At 52.7% G+C, this 24276-nt stretch overlaps 1 protein-coding gene across 1 annotated transcript; it reads right to left on the bottom strand.

Annotated features, from left to right (window-relative positions):
- Positions 1–7500: 7500 nt before the first annotated feature.
- RBPJL (recombination signal binding protein for immunoglobulin kappa J region like) lies at positions 7501–20777 on the bottom strand. The gene is made up of 11 exons (XM_064167319.1): positions 20563–20777; positions 13632–13757; positions 11922–11992; positions 11627–11742; positions 10663–10837; positions 10184–10321; positions 9589–9698; positions 9351–9491; positions 8652–8807; positions 8320–8423; positions 7501–7901 (listed from the first exon to the last, which is right to left on the bottom strand). The coding sequence occupies exons 1-11, from the start codon at positions 20775–20777 to the stop codon at positions 7628–7630; spliced, it is 1626 nt and encodes a 541-aa protein (XP_064023389.1). The 3' UTR covers positions 7501–7627.
- Positions 20778–24276: the final 3499 nt, after the last annotated feature.

Here is a 24276-nt window from a genome sequence, read left to right on the forward strand (position 1 = left end):
AGCCAGACTGGCTCCCCAGCCTTGAAGCAGAGATGGGGGTGGTGTCTTGGTACAGAGCCTCAGCCCTGGGGATCTCCAGGGCAGAGGTGTTGGCTTGACTCAGCACCTGAACCCCGTGATTGCATCTCCCTTCGACAACAGGGATGGAATGCTCCTCTAGGATTGGTGGTCCCTTGTCCCAGGTCTCCTTTGCTGTGTGGCTAAGAAAGCCAGATGTGTGGGGTGCTGAGCATCTGTCAGCAGTTTCTGACCTTAGCCTGAGTAGTGCTTGTGCAGGATCTGCCCATGACAGTTGCTGAGGCTGCTGGGCTCATTGGAGGTCTGTTTTGCAACTCCATCCTTGGCAATGGTGATCCAGTTCTCCTGTCGAGCCTTTCTTGGGGCAACCAGGAAGCTGATGGCTGTGCCCCCTTCTTTCTTTTTGAAAGCAGAGCTTGAGGCTGCCTAATTTTGAAGGCAACCTATCAGGATCAGCATGAGGGACAGGCTGGCAAGCTGTCCCTTGCCACTGCCCTAATGAGCAGCCATACCACCAATGACCAGTTAACTGTTGGAAATCAGTTTGCTGCAGCCCCCAGCCCATAGCTGCTCTTCGTTGTGAGGGCAGAAGCACTGCTGTGTGATGCAGGGCATGCACTGGGTATCCCCAGATCTCCATGGGCTTTGGCACAGACACGAGTGTGGATGTCCCCATGGCTCTGCCCAGTCGGGCTGGTGTGAGGGCCTGGCGTGTGGGGACATCCACGTTCCGAGATGCCTGGGGTATGGCAACAGCTCACTTGTGGCACTGCCCTTGCTGCCAGCCGGGGCAGGGGGAGGCAGGGAGCATTTTGCCCGGTATGGAGTTTGCCTTGGTGAAAGACCTGGCTTTAGATCGCAGGCTGCTTCCTCGGGGGAAGCGGGGGTGGGAGGTGGGCTGGCTGCCCCAGGCACGCAGGAGAGAACAATGGGGCCACTGTGCTGCCAAAGGCCCTGCTCCTGTCGGAAAGGTCCAGCCAGAGGTTTTCAGCACGTTGCCATTCCCCAGCTCGGGTATAATTACATGGGAGAACAAAGAGCCCTTCAAACCTGCCTGCTCCCCCCAGCACAGCCCCCAGGGGCTGTGTGCACACACGTGTGTCAGCTCTGCAGGGTGTGAAGGGACAGTGACCATGCACACCCGCAAAGGTAGCCTGGCAGGGCTGGTGACACTGGGCAGTGGTGTGGGGACAAGCCCTTGGTACATTCCCAGCTTCTCTGGATGCCATGGCAGGGGTGATGGGTCCCTGTCCCTCTTCCAGAGCCACGCTGCTGATTGTGCACCCCAGGGCAGACAGCAAAGAGCGAGTCTGGCCCTGCCCCTCAGCACCGATCCGCTCTTGCTGGTGTTACTTCAACTGTGCACCGGAGAGCTTTAACAAAGTGCCTTTTCTTCTGCCTCTGTGGAGCCTCATCCCGTGCGTGGGAGACCCTACGAGGTCCCATGCTGGGGGCTGGTTTAGGGCTCGGTGGGGGCTAGTCCCTTTGCTGCTGCTCCTGGCAGTCCCTCTATAGGGTGTTAGGATGGTCAGCCCCCTATGAGCAGTGTGTCAGGGCTTTGTCACCGCCGCACAAGTCTGGGAGGCAAAGACCATGCTAAGCTTCCCTGTTTGGAGCAGTGTGAGAAGGGCTAAAGTCCCCAGGTTTCTTCTCTGCGCTGTCATTTGGTCTTGATGAGGCTGAGCCCCAGCCATAGAACCACAGAATTGTTTTTGTTGGAAAAGATCTTTAAGGTCATTGAGTGCCACCATAAACTTAACACTGCCAGGTCACCACTAACCCATGTCCCTCAGCACCACATCTACCTGTTTTTTAATTCCCCCCAGGGGTGGTGACACCTTTGCTTCCCTGGGCTGCCTGTTCTGGGGCTCGACAGCCCTTTCAGGGGAGAAATTGTTTGTAATGTCCAACTTAAACCTGCCCTGGCACAACTTGAGGCCATTTCCTCTTGGACCTGTGCAACCCAGCTTGGGCAGGAGCTGTCAGGCATCAGTGCAGTTCTGCTTGCTCCTAGCCCTGCTCGCTGGGGAGGTTCCCAGGGCCAGGCTGGCTCTCTGGGTTTGAGTTTTCCTGGACCAAGCTGTGTTCACAGATCAAATCTTTAGTATTTAATTTCCTTTATCTTTTTTTTTTCCAGCTTGTGGCACCATTCAGCCCACACCCCAAAATCCTGGTGCTGCCCAGGGCCAGGTCCCTGTTGTTACTACAAGGAGTAAGGATGCTTCAATGCCAGGTCAAAGTCTTCCAGCTGCTGCTTCTCCTTCCCGTTATTGTCCTGACAGAGCCTGATGCCCATCCTGATGTTCTAGTCCCTTTGCAGAGACCACTTGAAATGGACTGTCCTGGCCAGAGCTGATGCAGAGGTAAAGGGCACCAAGGGGGGCATCTGGGGCTTCATCCCCAGGCTGTCTCAGTGCAAACCAGCCAGGGCAGCAGGCCATCTTTAACAGGGTGGACAGGAGTGCAGCGAAGATGCTAGCTCACTCCATGCCCAGTGTTGTATAGTGCTGCTAGCTCCCCATGGTGCTCTGAGTAAAGCCCTGCCAGGGTAGCACCCAGCCTAGCAGCCCCAGGGCTGCAGACAAGTACCCAGGTGTGCTGCCCAGCTCCTCGGCTGGCAGCTCCACAGCTTCCCAGTCCTCAGTGGGCTGATGGGGAAGGAGCTGCACCTGATCAATTCTTCCCCAGTGCTGATCCGTGGCTGTCTGCCTGGCTTGCATGTCTGACTCCAGCAGTGGTGCATGGAAATCAAGGCTGTGCTTTTCAAGCCCCGTTGTTTGTTTAAGCTGTTTAAAAATCTCCTTTCCCTCTGCAGTGAACCCTGAGGAAACTATTGGTGTGTGTCTTTTGAGAACAGGATGAATGCAGAACGGCAGTTCCCTCCATCCTGTCCCCCCTCACTGGGCTCCCCACACTGCCCAGCAGCACTGCTCTGTGGGGGTGCCCATGGGGAGCCGTGTCCAGCACTGAACCCACACCCCTAACCTAGCCTCCAAGCCTCGGCTACAGCCCTGGGGCAGCGATCCAGCCCTACATCCCGGCAGGATGCTGCCAGCCACTGGGCTCAGTCATTCCCTGGGCTGCAGGTAGTCTGGAGCTTGCCAGGAGTGAGCTTGTTTTCAACTTGCTTTTCTTGTTTGAAGGGGTGAAAAAAAAAAAGGAAAGGAAACCAAATTTTCCACAGGCTTTGTGGCTGTATGCCTGGGGCTGAGAGCCTGGAGCTGGGGGCACAGAAGTGTGGCAGTCTCTGTCCCTCAACAGCCCTTCTTGGGACAGGGGCTAACAATACCCACTCCTGTCATTATCTGGGACATGGGCACCCACGGGTGTCTCCAGCTTGCTCTGTCCTTAACTCTTTTTGATTTTTTTTTTAGAGTCTGACCAGCAGAGCCACACATCTGGGCAGTTCCTGGTGTGTTTGGTGTCTCTGGAGCTGGGAATTCCTCAGTGACCCAACTCAGCTTACTTTGTCCTCAAGGCAGGTTTGCATTCCGATACCCAGCTGGGTTATTTGTGGCTTTGGCACTACCCACCCTGTATGCTAGGCTGAGCTGCTCCCAGGGGCACTCTTGGAGGGATGCTTGGTGTAATGGGACTCCCACCAAGTCTGCAGGTAGGGGCAGCACTAGTGTGGAGGCTTAGAGAAAGGAAGGGAATTTTTTGGCTTGTGATGCAGTAACTAACCCCTTGGTTCAGTCTTGTTGGCTGAACTCCATTTGTGCACTGCACCTGCTCTCACCATCAGCCCCAGGGGCACCAATTTTGCAAGAAAGGTGCTTTTCTCAGCACCTTTCCCCTGCTGGTGGGCAGGGCAGCACCCCCACACCCTCATTTTCTGGTGATTCAGACATTTACATCAAACAATGTGGGTCATGGGCTGTCCCATCCTAATGCAGGATCTCAGGTGATGCTCCTCCACAGGTGATGGGCAAGGTCCTGGGAACACTGCCACTGTGTTGCCCACGCTTGTATAAGGAACGTGACAAAGAGCACAGCAGAGGGACCTGCCCTGGACCGCCCTTGCCAAGGCAAACACCTTGCTGGTAGGGAGCAGCCCCGTCCTTACAAACAGCCAAGTCCCCTCTTCTGCTCACCCCTCAGGCTGGAGCTGGGCTGGATGAGCAGGGAAGAGCGATTTCCCTGCACGCCCTCACCCTGTGTGCCATGGCTGCCCTCTGCTCGCCAAAACCGCTCAAGTAACCCATCAGGAAACCGGCTGTGTGGTTTGGGGCAAAATGCAATGCAATGGTGGTTTAAGAGAGTAACAAAACCCTCCATCTGGACATAAAATGTCCCCAGGGGATGGCCGGTGGTGGCCCGGCGATGTCCGACCCCCAGCGCAGTTGCTGAGCTGGTGTGAAGCTGCGGGCAGGGGCAGCGTGCCGGGCAGGGGCAGCGTGCCGGGTGCCAGTGGCCGCTAGATGGCAGCAGCTCTTCCTCCAAGCCGCCAGGACGGTGCTGAACGGGGACGGACCGGGACAGCACTCACGGGGTCGTAGGACGGCTTGGGTTGGAATGCGCCTTAAAGATCATTGCATTCCAGTGTCCTGCTATATTCAAGAGCATCTTCCACTAGACCAGGCTGTTCTCAGCCCCATCCAGTCTGGCCTTGATCGCTTTCATAAAGGGGCTGCTCCAAGCTGTCTGGGTAACCTATTCCAGTGTCTCATCAACTTCACGGTGAAGAACTTCTTCCTTGTATCTGGTTTAAATCTCTCCTCTTTCAGTTTAAAGCTGTTATAACTTATTCTGTCACTGCATGGCCTTTTGAAAAAGCCCCTCTCCAGCTTTTATGTAGGCCCACTTTAATGTCCCTCTGGCTTATTGTTTCAAGGAGGGAACCCCAGGATTTAATTTTCTTTTTGATGTTTTTTTAGCAGGACCTGAAATGCCCCCTTGATATGGGGAACTCTGGGCAGCCTCTGCTGCACCACAGCCTACTCGGAGCAGGAGATGCCGTTTGCCTTCAGGCTTCACCATCACCCAGGGATGCTGATGTGAAGTCACCTCTGCACACAGCCTGAGCATCCCTAAAGCATTTGAGGCTTTTCCCAAATCCCCAGCTCTTGCAGTGACATGAAGGCTTTTTCATGCTTCATTTTATGCCCATGTTTCTGGCTGCCTTGGGGACAAAGGGCAAAGCTCCACATGCAGTTCAGGAGCACAGCAAAGAGCTGCCAGCTGGGCTTGAAGCAGGCACGCAGCTGGAAACAGTGGTACGGGCCATGCATGTTCCCCAACACGTGGTGAGTGGTTGCAAGATCTGATGCAGACAGGAGCTGTTGACTCACAAGTGGGAATGTGCAACTGGATGGCTGGTGCCTGGGCAAGCCATTTGTGTTAATCAGCAATAATGCAAATGAGCCTCTCTGCCTATGCTGCCAATTCCACCAGGACATGGAGCATACGTTCCTGTGGCAGAGAAGTGTCTCCTCCAGGAGCTTCCTTTCTGTTGGTGAGACCTGCTGTGAAAAGCACATTAAATGCATCCCATGGCTGGGTAGAGGAAGGCAGGAGCCCCCCAAGCCTCCGCCCACCACCTCTCCCCTTGCCCCATGTGGCTTGAATTACTGCAGCCATTTGCTTAATCCGTCAGGCTTCCAGAATGAGCCACTCAGAGCTTTCTTGGCCTCTCCAGTCAAGCACTGTGCCATAAACATAACAAGGCAGGCTTGTTCCAAGCCCTTGAAGTCAACCAGCAGTGCTGCTCCTGCCCTCTGGGGCCAGGCTGCTACTAAATATAACCAAGGGTGCTTTCCATTCATAAAATGTGAGTTATACCCTGGCCTTTGAGAGCCCACAGGCTCCAGACACTGCTGTGTGTGGGGTGCAGGTAGAAACTGAAATGCCTGGCCCCATTCTTTCACTGCCCTCCAGCTCTTCCCTAAGGAAGTGGGGGAAAGAAGTACTTGTGGGGGAGTATATGTTCAATCTTCTCTTTAGGCTGAATTAAAGATTTTCCTAACATCTCATCCTCAGTCATGCTAGGGCAGGAGATGGTAAGCGTGAGCTGGTGGGGTAGCCCACGCAGCTGCTGCACAGGAAAAGCCTGTATAAGGTGCTCAAGCACTGCCAGGAGCAGGAACAGTAAATTCTTGTGCCACTGCTCCCAACACCTACTGAGTACATTGGGATCTGCCTCCTGCTCGAGGGACTTCCCTTTTGAAACTCCCTGTGGATCTTCACATGGCTACCCTCCCTCTGTCCTCCATCCCTGTCCTCCACCAGCCCCTGGCTGTTGGCATGTGCTCTAACAGTCTGCTGTGTTTTTTCCTCCTGCAGCTGCAGTTACAGATGCACACAGATATGTCTGCCAGCAGCTTTTCACCTTCCATGAGGTTCCTGTTTTGGGAAGGAAGGAATTTCATATCCAGGTAGAGTTTAGGAAGGTGCTGCCTCTGGGAAACCTTGGGCAAGAACCCTGGAGACCCAAGCTCCTGTTCTCCTACGGGAGCTAGGGCCATGCAAAAGCTGTAGAAGGAAGAGATCAAGACACCAGACATTGCTGTGCACCTCCATGCTGGGTGTCAAAAGGCCACTGGTCCTCTGAAGCCCTGAGTTCAGAATCCAGAGCTGCAGTATGACAGAGGATGCGTGGTGGGGCTGAGGACAGGATGCACACTGGGGATGTTGCTCCAGGTAGGCCTGACAGCTGAAACATGCTGGATCACACAAATCACACAGGTAAGCTGAATGATGAGCCAGAGATGCCCGTGTACTCCCGGGGTGCTGTGGGTTGTGGGCACCATGCCTCCCCTACTCCCCTGCCTGCTGCTGCCCAGTTCAGTGTGCTTTAAACACCTCTGTGGGTTTGGCAGTTGGGCGGTTTCAAAACCCAGCTCAGCCCTGCCAAACCAGCAGGTTTTCAGGTACACCATGGGCCCTTTGATGCCACAGAGATCTGAAGACTCACTCTGCATAGCGCCTGGGTCTGGTTCCAGGAGCCTGGCTTCTTTTTATGGCCTCTTCAGATCAGCAGTTTGCTGCTGATGCCAGCACTGCGGTTTCTGTGTGCGGGTAAGGGTGTAAAACAACAGAGCTCGCACGCCAGCCAGGAAGGGCTGCGTTTCACACTGAGCTTTGTTTCTCTCTGTTTTTTTCTCCCCTTTTCCTTTTGAAACAACCCCATTTGGGCCTCCAGTAAAAACCCAAAACATCTGGGCCCGGGTATTTGGCTGCTGGAAATGAGCTTCTCGTTACTTAAAAGCAAAGAAGCGATGCAGGGATTCCTGGTATGCATCAATAACACTTAAGGTCGCATTTTTGCATCTCCCTTCTTTGAATGCATGGACCAAGGACATCAAGGGAGCTGTGATGCTTGGTGACAGCACAGCAGGTAAATTGTGAAGGGTAGCAAAGAGCAATTGAATCAGCAAAGAGTTCTTCAAGCCCAATTTATTGATTCTCTCGTGTAAGATCTCAGTAGGGTGAGATGCTGCCATGAAGAGACACGTCAGCACATCACAATAATGTGGTGGGCATTAGAGATGTGGAGAGGACTCTTTGGCAGGGCCACCTTCAGCCCTAGGTGGAGAACTCCAGTAGGTCTCAGGGCTGCTCTCCTTCCCCAGGATCAGCAGTGAGGCTAAACCTGTGCCCACTCATCTTGCTAGCTCTGCATGAAGAGGTGGAAGTTAGTCCTAGTGAATTCCTGATGGATGCTATCAAGTAATTTGTCTGAGTCCTGAGGTACATCTGAGAGGATCTGCTGTCCTGGGATGAAGCTTTGCTCTGGGGTGTAGGTGAATGTGAAGGAGTTGGAGTAGATGAGGCCATCGTCCCTGATGAGCAGGAGTGGGACTGTGATGGGGTATCGCAGCCACCTCCAGTCACTCCCGAAGGCAGAGACATCAGGGACAACGCACATGAGGGACTTGGGGCTCCTGGGAACAGTGCAGGAGAGGAAAATGTGCATTAACTGAGGAGAGTCCCTCACAGCAGTGGCCGGCAGTTGAGTGCCAGCATGTCTTCTCCAGACTGGAGCTCAGTGTTGAAGCCTCTGACTGGTTTCTCCTCTCTGGTTCCTCTCTGCCAGGGTTGCTTGCAGTTTGCAGCCCCCTGCAGTTCCTGTTGTTCCATACCTACCATTATCCTCAGACTGAAGCTAGGGCAGGGAGCAGGCACCAGCCAGACTCACTCCTTGCCTCTCCCTGCAATTCCTGTGCTTGGTCCTGCAGAACAGGTGGTGCAAGTGTCCCTGTCCCCAAGGTCAGCTACCACATCCCTCCCAGAGCTGCCTATTGGAGTCCAAACCAGATGCCATTCCCTGTCTGCTCCCTGTCCCCACTCCAGCCATGTTACCTGTACATTGTCTCTGCTTCCACATCTCCAAACCAGACCTTGAGGTGTGTGTGGAAATACTCCCCTTGCACTTCCAGCATGGCCACATCCCCACCACCTGTGAGCTGTACCAGGCAGACAACAGGTCAGTGTGTTACGTGGTGGGATGGTCCAGGCTCTTTTTCCCACAGGATGCTTTCCCTGTGCATCTTGTCCCCACCACAGCAGTCCAGCCCCATTCGTTCCCACAGCATTCCAGAACCAAGAGACATGGAGTGTGGGTGCAAGGGCTCAGAAGCTATGATGGAGGCAGGTGACAGGTGAGAGTGGCCTGTGGCAGGTGCTGAGCCTACCTGCAGGGCAGTGATGAGGGGGACGGGGCTGACAGGCTGGTGGACGCAGGCCAGGCTCTCGCTGAAGGTGTACTCCACTGTCTCGGTGCCGATGATGGTCCAGCAAGAGCCATCATTCAGCAGCTCCCGGTTGGCTTCCTTTGGGCAAGGAGATGCCTGTGGAGAGAGTGACAGCTCTGAGCACACTGCAGTGGGGATAGCAGATGACCAGGGCCAGGATGCCTTGCCCTGCTCCCAGTGTCTTGGTTCCAGCAAGTGACAGCTTTGCTCAGTGTAGACTGTTTTTTGTTGGAAGGGACCTTTAAAGGTCATCCAGTCAAACCTCCCTGCAGTCAGCAGGGACATCTACAACTAGAGCAGGTTGCTTAGAGCCCCAAACAACCTGACCTGGAATGATTCTAAGGATGGGGCACCCACCACTTCTCTGGGCAGTCTGGGCCAGTGTCTCACCACTCTCAGTGTAAAAAAGTGCCTTATTTTTATCTAGGCTAAATAAGGATTGTGATGCCTTTGAAAAGACCTTGGCGACAGGAAAGCTAAAGGCAGACAGCTCTGCAGCAATTCCAACCTTACTTTGGATGGCTTTGCTGGAAAACCCATTCTGGTGACATGTTCCTCCACCAGCAGCAACACAGAGGAACTTAGAGAGAGAATGGAGTGCACCCCTGGGGTCTTCACCCCCGTCCTGTGCTGCTGTACCTGGAACTGGATCACTTTCTCCGTGGAGAGACACAGGTACATGCGGTCGCTGCCCTGGAACTGGAAGGCACATTTGTGGAGCTGGGAGATGGGCTCGTCCACGTCCAGCATGGCATACTGCTTCGTCACCTTCCGGATGATCTGCGGGGTGGCAGCAGCAGCCCTGGCATTGTCCCTCTTGCTCAGAGCACAGAGGGGCCAGGTCCACGTGCCCACCAGCTGCGGGCTGGAGGCTTACCAGGGGAGGCAGGGTGATGCCGGTGGCGGTGCAGACGAGCCGCACCACGGAGCCGTAGCGGATGTACCCTTCCCGCAGCGGGAACTCGCTCCGGGCGCTGTGCTCGTCGGCTTTCGGGGAGGAGAGAGGCAGAGACGGGGAGCAGCTCAGCCTGGCCCACCTGGCTTTGCACAGGTCTAGCTGTGCTCCCGGTGCTTTCTGACTGGGTTCTCGGCTTGGAGTTACCCCCGCTCTCTGCGAGCCCAGCACGGACAGCAGGACTGGATGCGGTACTTTACAGGGATATCACTGGAGGCAACGGGGGCAGGGTGCTGCTAGGGTTTGGACTCTTCCGGGCAAGTTACTTGCTTAGATTTGTGAACCTCCAGGTCAAAACAGCTCTTACTGCCCTGGTCACATCCTGTGTGCCCTCAGGGAATGTGCTAGCCCTCAAAGCCAACGGGAAACTGCTGTCAGCTCGAGGTACACCAGGCAGAGGTGACACCTGAACCGGGCTAATCCCCACCCCTTTCATCCCCAAGGAGATGGAGAGCCAGAGCTGCAGGCTGGCAGCTGTGGGCACGACCAGCATCAGTGGCCCTGTGAGGGTCCTTACCCAGGTGGAGGGTGAAGGCTGCCCACTGTCTGGCACTGGCGATGAAGGCTCCCCCCTCCACAGAGAGGTAGCGGGTGCTGACGGTCTGGGAGCGCAGGCGGTTGAAGAGGGAGACTTTGGAGCCTGAGGAGATGCAGACTGTAGGGAGAGGTGGCTGGGTTAATGCTTGCCAGAGCCACGTGTGGCTGGCAATATGGCTTTTGTCAAACCGAGGGAGGACAAGTCCTGGTTCCTGATGTAACCAGCCTGGCAAGAGCCAGTACCCTCTGCAGCTGCCTTTGTGCCTTTGTGGTGTGGGGAGCACATTGGCATGTTGTGGTTAGTGAACTGTTTGGAAACGAGACGTTTGTGTGTCCAGGTCTTTTAGAGGTGCCCATGATCCAGCCTGGACCACTCTGGCACCAAGCTGTGAGCACTCAGAGCATCCCACCCTGGCCTTGCACCCACTCTCCTTCACGCAGAGCCATCCCCATACGCACGGTCTGTGTTCTTCAGTGACTGCTTCTTCTGTGAGGGCTTGGAGATGACCTTGATCAGCTTGCTGTGGAAGGTGCCTATCTCCTGCCCGTTGGTGAAGAAGAGCTTCAGGACCAGGCGGAAATGCTTGCGCTTGTCCGCATCTGAGATGTACAGCGCCTTGGCACAGCTGAAGCCCTGCCAAAGGCAGAAGGGGGCTGTTGGCAGCTTTGGCCCAACCCCACCAGCCTTCCTCACCCCCCTCACAAGGACATAATAGTGTCCTTTCAAAGAGCCCTGGGTTCATTTAAAGGGAGGAACGACCAGAGATGTTATTACAGGTGGAATGAAGAGCTGGGGATCGCAGAGGCTTTATTTACTCTGGGGGCAGAGAATTCTTCATGGAAATGAATGTTCACCTGTGATTTATCCCACAGAACATGAGAAATCACCCTGGGTTTATGGCTTCCCCACCATCCTGGCCATTTCACTGTGCCTCAAACAAAGGCTCTTTTTTGCTAGGTTTCTGGCCTGACTCAGACCTTGAACTCTTCGGGGATCCCAAATAATGCTTCTTCTACTCTTTTTTCTCCCCTATCAAAAGGTGCCAGAGCTCTGCAGAAGCCCTTGAACTTCAAGATCAATCAAGGGGTTTTGTGAGCTGTTCATCTGCAAATGAAAGACTGGGCTTTGGTTTTGTGACCATTAGCAGTGCTGTTCACTGGGAGAAGGTACTGGGGCTGAGCGATGCAGCTTGCCTGTCACAGGACTGTCAACCTGAAAAGATGGTGCCAAAGAGAGACGAGGCTTTGAGAAGCCTGCCTGGCTGCTCAGCTGCCACATGTGCCAATATGGGGTGACATAGCAGAAGGGGGGAGCAGGAAGGACCATGACACCCCAAGGAAGTGACAGATGTGACATCCCTGGGTGTGGATATCCAACTCCTGCATGAGCAAGCTTCCCAGCACAGGGAGCAATAAGCTTTACCTTTGCATCTGGCTGCTCCTCAAAGCTGAGCTTCTGGGTCTCCATCAGGCTGCTGCCCATGCTGTCCAGCCCCATGTACCCGCACACCCGGAAACCTGCCTCTCCCAGGTCCCTGGCTGAGAGATAGGGAGAAGCACACTCCAGCCCCTGTGGCGGCTTCTGGGCCCCAGAGGGCTCAGTCTCAAGGGGGAAAGAAGAGTTTGGTGGTAGCAGAGATAAACTGGGTCACACTCCCCTTGGCAGAGGTGGAAGGCAGCTTTGGAAGAGAGGTCCAGGGATGCTGCCCAGCTCTTACCTTTTATCTGCTCCTGTTTCAATTTCCATCCTGGCCCACTCAGGTAAACACAAGGTGGAGGGCAGAAAAACCTGTAGAGAGAAGAGAATATTCTCTTACTGCACTTCAGCATCCAGAAAAGGTCCTTGATGATGATGGGATTGCTGCACTGAGAGTGGAGAACTTTAAAAAGGCTCATTGGTGCCAGGAGCAACCCTCTGCCCTAGGATGCATGTGGTGCTGCAGAGAGGGATTGGGGACCTCCCAGGCTTGGGCAGCATGGGCATGGCTTGCCCAGAGAGGTGGTGGATGCCTCATCCTTGGAACTGTTCAAAGGTAGGGCTTTGGGAAGCCTTGTTCAGTAGAACAGGCAGGGGTCTTAGAACAGGATGATCTTTAAGGTCTGTTTCAACCCAAACCATTCTATCATCTGTAAGTGCTGCTGATGGCCACCAGCTCACTGGTCCTGAAATAGCCCTGGGAGGGGAGGACAGGGCACCTTAGCTCCCCATGACCTGAGCCAAAGTGGGATTTAGGCCCTGCTTCTGCCTGCCTGGCATGTGGGAGGTTCCTCAGGTTGAGAACAGAGTTTGCATTCACAGCCAGATTCAGAGCCCAATGCAAATAAATCTATAGCCAGGGGTTTAGAAACCTATTTTCCTGTGTTTTATTTGGGTTTCCACTGTCCTTGCACTCGTGAATGGTGCAAATTCATTCCCTATTCATACTGGGTAAAGCATGAGCAGAGAAAACACCAGCTCAGGGGTTGGATTTTGCAGAGCCCTAAGGTCCTGGGTTGGGATTTATTTAACCAAGTCATCCACAGCACAGGCTCCTGCCTCCTATCGTAAAGGGAAACAGCACTTTAAACGTTAACCTGGGAGTTCTCTGCTGGTTTTCTCTCCTTCTCCATAGCTGAGCAGGGGAAAGAGGCTCAGCAATGTGAGGGCTTTGCTTCAGGCTGAGAGACCCCATCCCAAAATAAATCTTTACCTGTGGACCAGCAGCCACTGCCAAGAAGCTGAACAGGATGGGGACTTAGCAAGCACAGCCAGCCAAGCCTAGGGCTGTCTCTTGGGGCTGCTAGGATCTGGGTGGGTTATGCCCTAGAGGTAGGGCTGATCACCTCACAGCTGCTCCACACTCAGTAATAAGGGAGGATTATTTATATCACAAGGCTTAATGAAGGATTAATTATATTACAGTGCCACATGCTGACGTCACTGCCCCAGAGCAGTGATTTAGCAGATTGAAGCCAGAACCTCAAGGTGGTTTTGCAATAAGGGAAGGATTTTCAAAAATAGCAGCTCTGGGAGGCCCTGCTGGTAATGCCCCAATTCCTGCTGGGGCTGTTCAGATGTTAACACTCGATTTCCTGAACACTTCAACATCAACCTTTCCTCTTCATCTTCAGCATTTCATTCTTGAGGGGGATAACATTTGGATGGTAACTGTCCTTTAATTTCATCTCCAGTACTTCGTGGCAGAAACCCAAGCACTAGGAATGCCTAGCTGGGATGGATGCTTAAGGTGGGGCTTGACATCTTTATTCAATTAATGAAGAACTAAATGCTGGGTTTGGAGGCAAAGAAGTCAGGAGTGGATGGAGAAGGAATATATTAAATTATTTGCTTCACCAGCTTAGATCAAAGATGCCTCACAAGGCTGAGCTCAGGCTTTGGGTAGCCAGCTCTGGAAGTGGCTGTTGGAGAAGCTGGAACTATCTCCTACCTTTTTTCATTGCCGTATGACTTCTGGGCAACTTTAGCATGCAGTATCAGCACCGTCTGGTCTGCTGGCAGCTGCAGGTACCTTCGCACACTGTCTCGAAGCAGGTTGGTTTGGTACAGGTTAGATCTACAAGATAGAGGTTCCCCCAGCACTGGAACACAAGAACGGGGCTTCAACCTTGCTCTACCAGCCCTACACCAAGGATGGTGCCTGGAGCTCACTCCATGTCCAGCCTGACAGGCTGGGGAAGGAGGAAAGGCTTTCCCATCAGAAACCATTTGAGTTCTGAGAGCATCTCAACTGCTGCAACACCAGGGAGGGTATCAAAAAATGAAGAGAACTGAGTAACTGCTTCATCACTTTGCCCTCAGACACACACAGGGCACTATCTTTACAGCTTTGAAATATGTATTTCTAAGACTCCCAGTCCCCTGGGATGAAGGCACTGCTCTGAGTGCTAATTTGTTTTCTCCCTGATATGCTTGCTGCTGTCTGGCTTTTGGGTGAGTTGGGGAACACTGGTGCTGAGACATGAGAGCAGCTGGGCAGCTGTCATGCAAGGAGGAGCTGCTCCTGGCTTCTGCAAGGGCTGTTGGGTGAAAATAGCTGTGTTTTTCTCTGAGACCTAAGAAGTGGATGGTTTTGCTGATTCTTTCTGCTCTATTAACTAGAAGGAGTTCCCAAGCAGCAAGCATTTAACTGCTGAGTTAATAGGTTGGGCGTTAACTGACTGGAGGGAGAGAGATGAGGTGAGTCCAAGTTCGAGGTGCCAGCTGGGACACGTGTGCAAGAATGGGGGATGAGAGGAAGCAAAGACACCAGGAAAGAGCAGTCAGGGACTGTGGACATGTCTGGGGTATTGCTCAGAAGATGGGTAAGGAAGGGAGGCAGCAGACACAGCCACTCAGGGGAAAGTGTCAAGAGTCATGCAGTGGAGTATTGCCATTAAACCATGGCTTCCTCTAAATGGGCTAGAAATGGCTAACAGCTAAGGGCATACATGATCAGATGTCTGAAGAGAGGTAACTGCTCCTGCCAAACAACCCAAGGCAGGCTAGGGTGAGTCCTTGTTAGGCTCAGAGGCCATAGCAAGCATCTGGTGAGAGAAGCAGCAAGCAATCACCCCAAGCAGCCTTTAGCAAGAGTTCAGCAGCCAGTTTTGCACTTCCCAGTGCAACACATGCTTTAAAGAGGCTGTGACCTTACAGCTTCAAGGATCCTTATTATAATTAGCCTTAAATATATATCCTTTCACTTCCAACTTTCTCATGTTATGGATGGAGCTGATGCTCTCTTGTCTGCATGTGGAAGACAAACACATCTGCCAAAGTAGCAAGCGTTTACTCAGTGTCTCCTCTGGGTATTCCCAGGGCACCTGATGCTCTGAGCTCCACAGACATTCCCATCATTGCTGTGATGGGTGACATGATCTCCTGCCTCCTTGTTCTCACTTCTTTAGCCTAGCCGTGTTAGCTGGATCACCAGCCAGCATAAACCAGCAGAGCTCTGCCAGAGTCAGATTTACAGCTGGTGCCAGTGTCACCCACAGTATTAGCTGCTTTTAAAGTACCTGGGAAATGGAAGTTTTATGGCCACGACAAGCCCATTCCTGACAGCAGAGCAGGAGCGCCTCTCCCCATGGCAGCCCTAATGCTGATGCCAGCACACGGCGCTGGGCTCTCATGGCAGGGCAGAAGGAGACCCTTTGCCAAAAAGACCCTCAGATCACTCTTAACAGCTCCTGTGCCAAGCTGCTCTGTTCCCTTCAACCCTCCATCAGAAGGCTGGGGGGCCCCTTCGCCACTCTGAAGCAGAGCTTTATCAACTAGTATGCCATCAGTGGCCGCTCCAAGGTGAGTTATTTAGTCTTGCTGAAAAGCTTCCTCTAGCCTTTCTACCTACTGAACAGTTTATATCCTTGCACAGCCAAAGAGATCCCATAAGGAATTTATTTAATCTGTTTCCATAATGGCACTGTGCAGCTGTCTGATTCCCCTGATGCCAAGCAATGATGTGAGCTCAGCTTTGAGCTGCCTTTGCTGCTTTCCCCTGCATCTAAAAGCACCAGTCGGGAATCCCTCTGCAAATGATTGTTTGGGGATTTTGTTTTGTTTCTGTTTGGGTTGGTTTTAGTTTGGGGTTTGAGGGTTTTTCTTTGTTTATTTGAATTTTTTTCTCCTTTGTTGTTTCTTCACAGAACTAATTGTGCCCAGGATTCAGTGTGGAAATAGATTGAAGAGAAGGCTGTCCACAGGCCCAAACCAGAATGTTTTATTACACCTATGCTGCACAGTGAAAAGTGTAAACCTTCCTGTTCAGTGCCATTTCTCCCTCAGCTGAAACAATGGGCACAGAGCAGGGGAGAATCAGGCTGGGGTGTGATTTTTTTCCTAGTGAGACCCATCATTCAATATTCAAAAGGAGCAGTGTAACTTCGTGCTTGTGTCCCACTCTCCATCCCTGTTAGTTTCATCCACCAGTAATGATGCACCCACTAGCACCCGTCTGTGTGGTGTGGGGTCTGCATGGGCACCACTGATCTCTTTTGGGATGCTGAGGGATCCTCTCCCATTAAGCCATCGGTGGAGTAAGGAACAGGCTGGTACCGAGGCCAGGCAGCAGCAGGGAGTGTTCAGGAGCAAACTGCCAAGGCCTGAGGATGAAGACGTGTGCTGACAGCGTGGCCAGCAGCAACGCCTGCTCCACACAGCCTCCTGCTGCACTGGCTTAGGGCAGGGCTGGGCTTGCGCCAGTATCGCTGCTCCCTGCCTTCCGTACCTGAGACCAGGGGCACCTGAGTTCCTGCCTGGGGCTTACTAAAGAGCCTTCTGGAATGATTATCCACATGCTCTTTACTGCTTAAAGTGGGAATGTGCATGCCTAGAAACTTGGGTTTCTTTTCTTTCTATGTTGTCTGCAGCCATTGCCTTCTGAGTTGGGGGGGGAGGGGCAAATTGTTTTGGTGATGCACTTCTGAACAGTGCTCACCATTCTGCCCGCCCAGGCGACCACCCAGCATCCGTCATCTGGTTCGTATTTGCCTTCAGAGAGTCAAAGAGCTATTGCTGCAGCAGCTCAGTACCCCCGCTCGCTCCCTCTGGCACCGTCAGGCTCCTCAGGGTTACAGGGAATTATTCACTGCTTCTGACATTGATTCTGTTAAACGGCTCCAATGCGCTGGCCGCGGTGCAGTGTTAGTTCAGTGTCATGTTAGCGGCACGGCACGGGCCAGCCTCTCACAGCTCACACTAAAAGCCTCCTTTTCAGAGCCTGAGGTCGGGTCTGGGCCTCGCCTGCTCTCACACACAGTTGGGCATTATGTGGGAGCAGGGGGGAGCCCCCACCTTGCTCCTACATTGATGTTTGTGAGCCCCTCTCCTTTCCTGCTCAGCCTGGCATTGCGCACTGCCACGGCTTTGCCCTCGCTTTAGGTGCCTCAGGAGAGGGTGGGAGCATGCTCTGAGGTGCATCTCTGGGGTGGCTCTGCCCTGGTGTTGGAGGTGGGAGAGACAGTGGGACCCATGTGGGTATTTGCAAGCCCTGACCATGTCACAGTGCTCTCTGCCATGATCAATGAACCAGAGGAGGAGGAGTGCCCTGTGTGTCTTCATGGGAGACATACAGCTGGAATATATGTGACCAGCAGACCAAGGGATGGGATTCTGCTCCCAGTGACACCTATATGCAGTGCTGGGTCCAGCTCTGAGCTACCCAACATAAGAGTAGGTCCAGAGGAGGTCACAGAAATGCTGTGACATCTAGAACCTCTCTACTGTGAGGATAAGTTGAGTGAGTCAGGGTTGTTCAGCCTGGAGAAGTCTCCAGAGACACCTTCTTGTGGCTTTCAGTGCTTAAAAGTGTCACCTACTAAGAAAGTTGGTGACAGACTTTTTAGCAAGGCCTCTTGCAACAGGACAAAGGGTGGTGGTTTTAAAACTAGGAAAGGGAGATTCAGACTAGATAGAAGGAAGAAGTTTTCACACTGAGGGTGGTGAGACATTGGTCTAGGTTGCCCAGAGAGGTGGTAAATGCCCTATGCCTGGAAACACTCCAGGCCACATTGGATGGGACTCTGAGCAACCTGTTCTAATTGCATCTGTCCCTGCTGACTGCAAGGGATTTGGACTAGATGACCTTTAAAGGTCTCTTCCCACACAAAACTTTCTGTGATTCCATGATCTCATGATGCCCATCTTGGGTGGGCATTCAGGGAGTTCAGGCAGATGCTGATAGGCCTTGGTAGGGTCACACCCTGCAGTCACATAGCTGATTGCAGGGCAGTTGAGTTTAACATCACAGTTGAAAAACAGCCCTGGCCTGTCCACCAGTGAGCATGGGGGGCATCATTTAGCACTTTGTCTTGCCTGCAGACAGGAAACACATTGAGCAACCTGGTTTAGTAGAAGATATCCCTGCCTATGGCACAAGTTCAAACTAGATCATCTATAAGGTCCCTTTCAACTCAAGCTATACTGTGATTTTCTCCTTCCTTGGTGCTGGTTGGTCAGGCAGGGCTGTGCACCACCAGCTCCCTCCCACCACAGAGCACCACAGTTTGGTTCTTTCTTCAGCTGCCACCCCTGACCACCTTGCTGTAGGCATGGCTACTGCCTGTGTCACACACAGGGGACAACCCAACCACAGGGCCTTTGCAGACCAGCCTTCCCCTGCCACTGCACCATATATCTCTGTAGGATGGGATGTATCCTTGTTTCAACATCACCTCCTGCTCTAGGAGGACAGATAAAGTTGAGGAGTTCTACCACACCTATATGTGTGCCCTTGGGCAACTGTGGACCTGAAAAAGCACTTGATGGGCACTGGGAGAAGTAATTTGCCTTTTGTCCTGCTTGTTTCACAGGTCACTGACATTCAAGAGCTCAGAGAAAGAAATCCAATTTTTTTGGTCCCCATGGAATGGAAGTATCCAACTCAGGAGAACAAAACACAATCCCAGCAGTCATTGTTTAGAACTGGATCTTCAACTCAACTTTTTATGCAAGAAAGAGCTGCTAAAGAACTTTAGCAGTTGTTAAAGAACTTTAACAGATGGTGACAGTGTCCTCAAGCGCAGGTAAGGCTGAGTTCAGGTGCGGAGATGTAATTTGCTAGGGTTTCCCCCCAGAGGAGCTGCCATTTGCCCTGCTCAGGAGACGGCTGCCCTGCAGCTTACTGGGGACATGCCACCACAGAGGGCAATTGTTCCTCTCTCAGCTTGGGGAAACCAAACAGTCTAATAAAAAATATCCCTTTTAAAGGCCTGGGATGTGTTTTGCACAGGGCAGGGGAGAAAACGCCTGCAGCGCTTGTGGGTATGGAGTCAATGCAATGTTTATGCAAAAGGAAAAGCCATTAGAAGTCGCAGAAATGAGAAGCCAGCAGTTTCTGGCTTCTCTCATTTTTCAATACCTCCTTTAATCCAGACCAACCCAACCCACAAGCCCTCATATATCCATGGGTATTTATAAATCCTGTATTTTCCTCACTGCACACACAAGTGAGATTCAGCCTTTTCTGGGCTTGGGGGATTTATTGACCACACCAATAGAAAACACCAGCCAAGACCAGGAGGCACAAACCGCCTGGGATCTGAAGCACTGTGGAGCCAGCTGGGGTGGGCACCCAAGGCATGTTCCTAGTTCCTCTGCACTTGCCCCAGCAGCACCATCATGCTCCAAATGCCCATGTTTGATAGCACAATACTGACTTGTCCACTAGAAAAGTCAGACAATGTGGGTGATTCACTGTGGTTTCCTTTCTCTGTCCTCATGTAGGTGTTCACGTTAGTGCACTGGGGAAGGCAAATACTTTTAAAGCACTGAACCATAGTCCTAAAAGCACTAAAAGTGATTCCTAACAGCATGAGATTGATGTAAGAGCTGAGAGGAGGTGGAGGGATGGGAAGATACTTTCCAGGGTGCCTGAGATGGGGAATTTAGGTAGAAGGAAAGAATTTTTTACACTGAGAGTGGTGAGAGCCTGTCTCCAGTTGCCCAGAAAGGTGGCAGATGCCCTATGTGTGGAACTATTCCAGGTCAGATTGGGTGGGGCTCTAAGCCCCTTTAAAAGTCCTTTTCAAGCCTGTGATTCTATGATCTCCATCACCACAATTGGCTGCATCAGCCAACCTTGCTGGAACCTCAGCCTGAGACTGCAACCCTCACAGCTCTGCTCCGCAGTTGCCTAGTTCAAGTCCACCTCCCAACACTGCAGCTGCTACTTGCAGAAGTCTCTGAACTCCCAGAGCACTGCAGCTGAAATGGATGTTAAGCTTAGACTCTCTTTTTGCCAGGATGTTCCGAGTTTATGAGGCTTTCAGGTGCGCTCCTACAGCAAGGAGAGGAAGAGAGGAGTTGGTTTTTTTTTAAGGGGGGGTGGTGAGGAGGGGGAAGTAAAGAAGAAAGGGAGAAGGAGGGGTGGAAAATAAAGAGAATAACTTCCTTTGTGAAAAATCAAAACTGGGGGGGGGGGGGGAAAGGATATTAAAGGGGAGGGGGGAGGGGGAGGAAGGAAAAAAGAGGAGAAACAAAGCATTTTAAAAAATAATAAGAAGTAAAGAAAGCAAAGAAAAAACAACATCAAAGCAGTCCCTGGCCGGTAAGCTCCTGGCGGGGAAGGGCTGTGACCACCCGGCCACGTCCCGCCCGGTGCTGCGTGTCCCCTCCACCTGCGGGACACCTGCCCGGGCCGGACCCCCTGCGCCGGGGAAGGCGGGACCCTACGGACGCCGCCACGCCGAGACCAATCGCCCCCTCCCGGCTCCATCCTCCAGCGCTACCCCGGGGCCGGGCCGGGGCGCGGCGGCCGTTCCCGCCCCCTCCCGCTCCCCCCGCACCGTTAAATGCTGCGCCGGGGCCTCGCAGGCTCTCAGCGCTGCTGCCGCCGCGCCCCGCACCTTGCAGCTCCGCGCACCGGCTCGCCCCCGCCCTACCTGGCCCAGCACCGCGGCGGGGAGCGGCTCCGCGGCCGGCCCGGGTGAGTGAGCGGCTCCGTGAGCCCCGCCGCCGGCCCTGCGGGAAGGGAAAGGAGAGGAGTGGGGTGAAGGGAGCGTTGAGCCCGGTCCCAGGCCCCAGAGCCCCTCGGTGCCTCCGGGGTGGGCAGCCTCTGGGGGGCCTCGTCCGCGGGGCAGAGGGAGACAGCGATCATGGGCGCGAAGAGCAGAAAGCAAAGCTCGGGGTGGGTGAGGGCAAAGCCTCTGATACAGGTTTCGTTCCCAAAAGCTGGAGCTCTCCCAGAGGTCCTCGTCCATGTGCCCTTGTCCCTCTGCCCCGGTGCCAGCAATTGTTCCCCTGAGTGCAGTGGGCTGGACTGGGACGAGTGGGGGTGTGGGGGAGGCTTTGATGGGGCAGTAAGAGGACATGGTACCTGCTCTGTTTGCCAGTGCCCTGTAGAGGCTGTAAACTCTTCCCCACTGCTGGAACAGAGCTTCCCTGCTCTGTTCAACTTTTGCCCACCTTTTGTGCAGGTCACGGATCTCTTTTAGCAAGGAATAATAAGCCCTGGGACACCTGGGTGAGGCTACAGAGTGATAGGAGATTGAGATCCTGCAAAAGATATACCTAGGAGCACACCCTGGGTTTGTCCTGCGCCATTTCTGCATGACTTGGAGTTTGGATCTCTGTGTACTCATAAATATGTTTGCACAAGCAACCCCCATCTTTGGCTCTTCATTCCAATTGTTTCAGGGGGGAAATCAGCTTTGGGCACTGCTACATGGAAAAACTTGTTTGGGAAATCAGATTATTCTGTGCTCATTGTATTTGTGCTGACATGCAGCCATCCCAGGTGTGTGGAGCTCAGCAGGTACCTAACATGGTGGTGTGTACTCTGCTGGGGTGTCTCACCTTGTACTCTCTGTGATGCAAAAAGCTGCTGAATGCACCTAAGATGCAGGGCTACAGAGTGGGAACTGGTGTCAGCGGAGAGGTTGGTGAGGAAGAAGCCACCAGGTATCTGCAGGGACTATAGGGAAAGAGGGCCCCAAGAAAGGAGCTTTGGGCAGAGTCCCAGCTCTGAGACAAAGCACTAAACTTCATCTCCTCTGCTTAATCCTAAAATAGTTTTGCTTCAGTTAAGCCCAGTTTATTTATAAAGTCACTACAAAGTCCTCCCTGTGGGACCTCTGTAGCATCTCTGGGTAGTGAAGATGATTTTTGTCCCCTTCCTCCAAGAAGAGCAGCAGTCGGTCACAGTCAGCGAGTGTGCAGAGGCTCGGCACAAGCAGCATTTCACCAGCAGATTCATGCGATCTCTGCAGGGATTCAGTAGATCTGCATTTGATAGCAGCAGCAAGCGTGGGGGAAATCTGCTCTCAGATCTCAGCCCTGGTGTTTGCCGTCAGGATAGGAATAAATTCGGCCTCATCCGATACACAAATTCCTGTCTGGAAAGTGTGGATGAAACGTTGGTGTTTGTAGTAGTGACATTTTCCACCAAAGCAGGCAGGGCATTGCTGCATCCAATTGGAAAACACTGTTGTCGATTCTTGTGGAAATTGTAACTTCCTTTTGTCTTGAAGAATTAAAGAAATTTTGTGTGACCGGGACAAACCGGGCTCGGGAACTGCCCTGGTTGGCTGCGGCAGAAAATAGCAGAGATGTACTCAACAAGGCAGCCCGTTGTAGGCAATCTGCGGTCGCAGGAGATGTTTGTGCTCAGACCGCTCCTAATGTAGCATTTCCCTTGGGGGTGGCTTTAGGGGTTAAAGGTTTTTCAAGAGGAGCCTTTGTTTAAACATCTTTAAAGTTTGCAATAGGGGCCCCTTTGTTGGCTGCTCTGGGAGCAGTGTGCCTGCCTTGTTCAAAACTCCCCGCTCATAAAATGCCACTTACAAACGCCTCGTGGACAGGGCTGGAACGTGGAGGGGGAGATAAGTAGGGTTTGTGTCTACAGGCACATGTGAGCTACAGACGGGCCCTGCCGGGAGTGAATAAATGAGACGTAGGAAAAACACAGCAGAAAAAAATGATGGAGTGCTGCTTATAAAGAACCTCAGAAACCACAGCTACTCGCCCAGAACCAGGCAGCCCTGCTGGTGCCAGATGTCACACACATCTCCTCCAGCTGTGCCAGGAGACTAAGCAGCTCCTGCCACTCGCCGTTACCTCTCATTAGCTGTGTTTTCTCCCTTTTGGGCCCAAACAGTAGCAAATTGATCACCTGGGCTCCACGGGCTGGTAGGGAGCTCAGGCAGCTGCTGTAAGGGCTCTGTGGAGTAGCCAGGCAAGGGGAGCTGGACTCGGTGCATTCCGATACCTGCTGCGGGCTAGCCCAGCGCCACCCCTTGTAGGGACTTGCAGCACGGATGCAAATACCTTCAGGTATTGAGGAACGATTTTGATTCATTCTCCCACCTTGGCTAAAAGGTAAAGGGGTTTTAACCATCTCTGTTAAAGCAGAGAAGGGGCAGACGTGTGTGCAGGAAAGTCCAGAACCTGGTGTACAGCTATGGCAGCGTTTCTATGCAGGATGCCCCCCTCAGGCTGCTGTGCTTGATCCTGTGACTGAAGTTTTTTTGATTCTCAACCAACTTGTCCCTCCTGGTGTGTTTTACTGGAGATGGGATCTGTCTTCCCTTGTAACTTTGTCTGCAAACTCCTGCTTTCTCACCTTGCAAGTAATTAGTTGCATGTTTAAACCATCACTAACCTGGTCCTTCTAGTGCCCAGTTGGGACATCTGTAGGGATTAGCTGTGGGTGTCAGCAGATTAGCAGAGAGGTGTCAGAAGCTTAGTTTCACTCCAGACCTTGGCCTTAACATTTCTGGGTTGTCATGCTTCACGTTCAGGAATTTTGAGTCATAGTTTGCAGACCCATAGAAGGTTAGTGATCTGTGAGTCAGTCTGGAACCAACTGGAAGAGCAGATCTGCTGACAGCAGATGATGAGCTGAGAGTGGCTGCCCCTTGCCCAGGTTTCCTAAAACACATCTGGGTGTTCCCTCACCTGTCTAAAGTGTCTTTGTTTCACCCTGGCAGAGTCTGTGCCCTCATCCTAGAATGCAGGTAGGAGAATCAGTCTTGAGTCCTGGCTCTGACCTAGTCCTTCCACAGTCTTGAGCAAGTGGCTTTGACATGCCTGTTGTCCAGTTTCCCATGTTACAAAGAGACTCAGGAGGCCTGAAAGCCTCACTTGGATCAACCTTGGTCTGTTCCCTGATCTGTCCTGGATGCAAAGATCTTGTAGGTACTTTTGGCAAGAACTCAGTAAATGCAACAGAATTAGATGGTTTCAACTAGTTGCTCACAGGCTGCTTTATATGGAGTGAGGTTGAGGTCAAATGGTCCTCAGTCATGGCTCCAAATGCTTCTTTGAGTCCCTGGGGAAGTCTCAGAGGTTTCCACACAGCATCTGTGTGCTGGTAACAACAGGATGATGCTGAGGAATAAAGATCCCTAAGGCACCTACTCTTCAGTGTGGGCAGAAATCAGGTCACTGTGACACTGGTGGAAGGTGTTCTCTGGTGAATCCCAGTTCTGGAAGAGCAGTTCTTCAGTTGCCCTACTGTCAGAGGGACATGGCAGCTGTGAAGTTAGGTGAGAACAGTTTCCTGTGCAATATTTGGGGTTCTCCTTGTGAAAAGTATCTAGACAAAGAATTCAAGCAACTTGCTTTCCTGGCTTGAGGAGAGCAAAGGCGTCTCTGCG

The sequence above is a fragment of the Pogoniulus pusillus genome, chromosome 29 (genome assembly GCF_015220805.1).
Source record: "Pogoniulus pusillus isolate bPogPus1 chromosome 29, bPogPus1.pri, whole genome shotgun sequence".
Classification (NCBI taxonomy): domain Eukaryota; kingdom Metazoa; phylum Chordata; class Aves; order Piciformes; family Lybiidae; genus Pogoniulus; species Pogoniulus pusillus.

Excerpts from the sequence above, each read along its gene's own strand:
- RBPJL (XM_064167319.1), bottom strand. The coding sequence starts at position 20,777 with ATGATCGCTGTCTCCCTCTGCCCCGCGGACGAGGCCCCCCAGAGGCTG. Across the intron at positions 13,758-20,562 it reads CCGCCGCGGTGCTGGGCCAG|ATCTAACCTGTACCAAACCA; the intron begins GTAGGGCGGGGG and ends TCTATCTTGTAG. Across the intron at positions 10,838-11,626 it reads AGGAGCAGCCAGATGCAAAG|GGCTTCAGCTGTGCCAAGGC; the intron begins GTAAAGCTTATT and ends TGCCTTTGGCAG.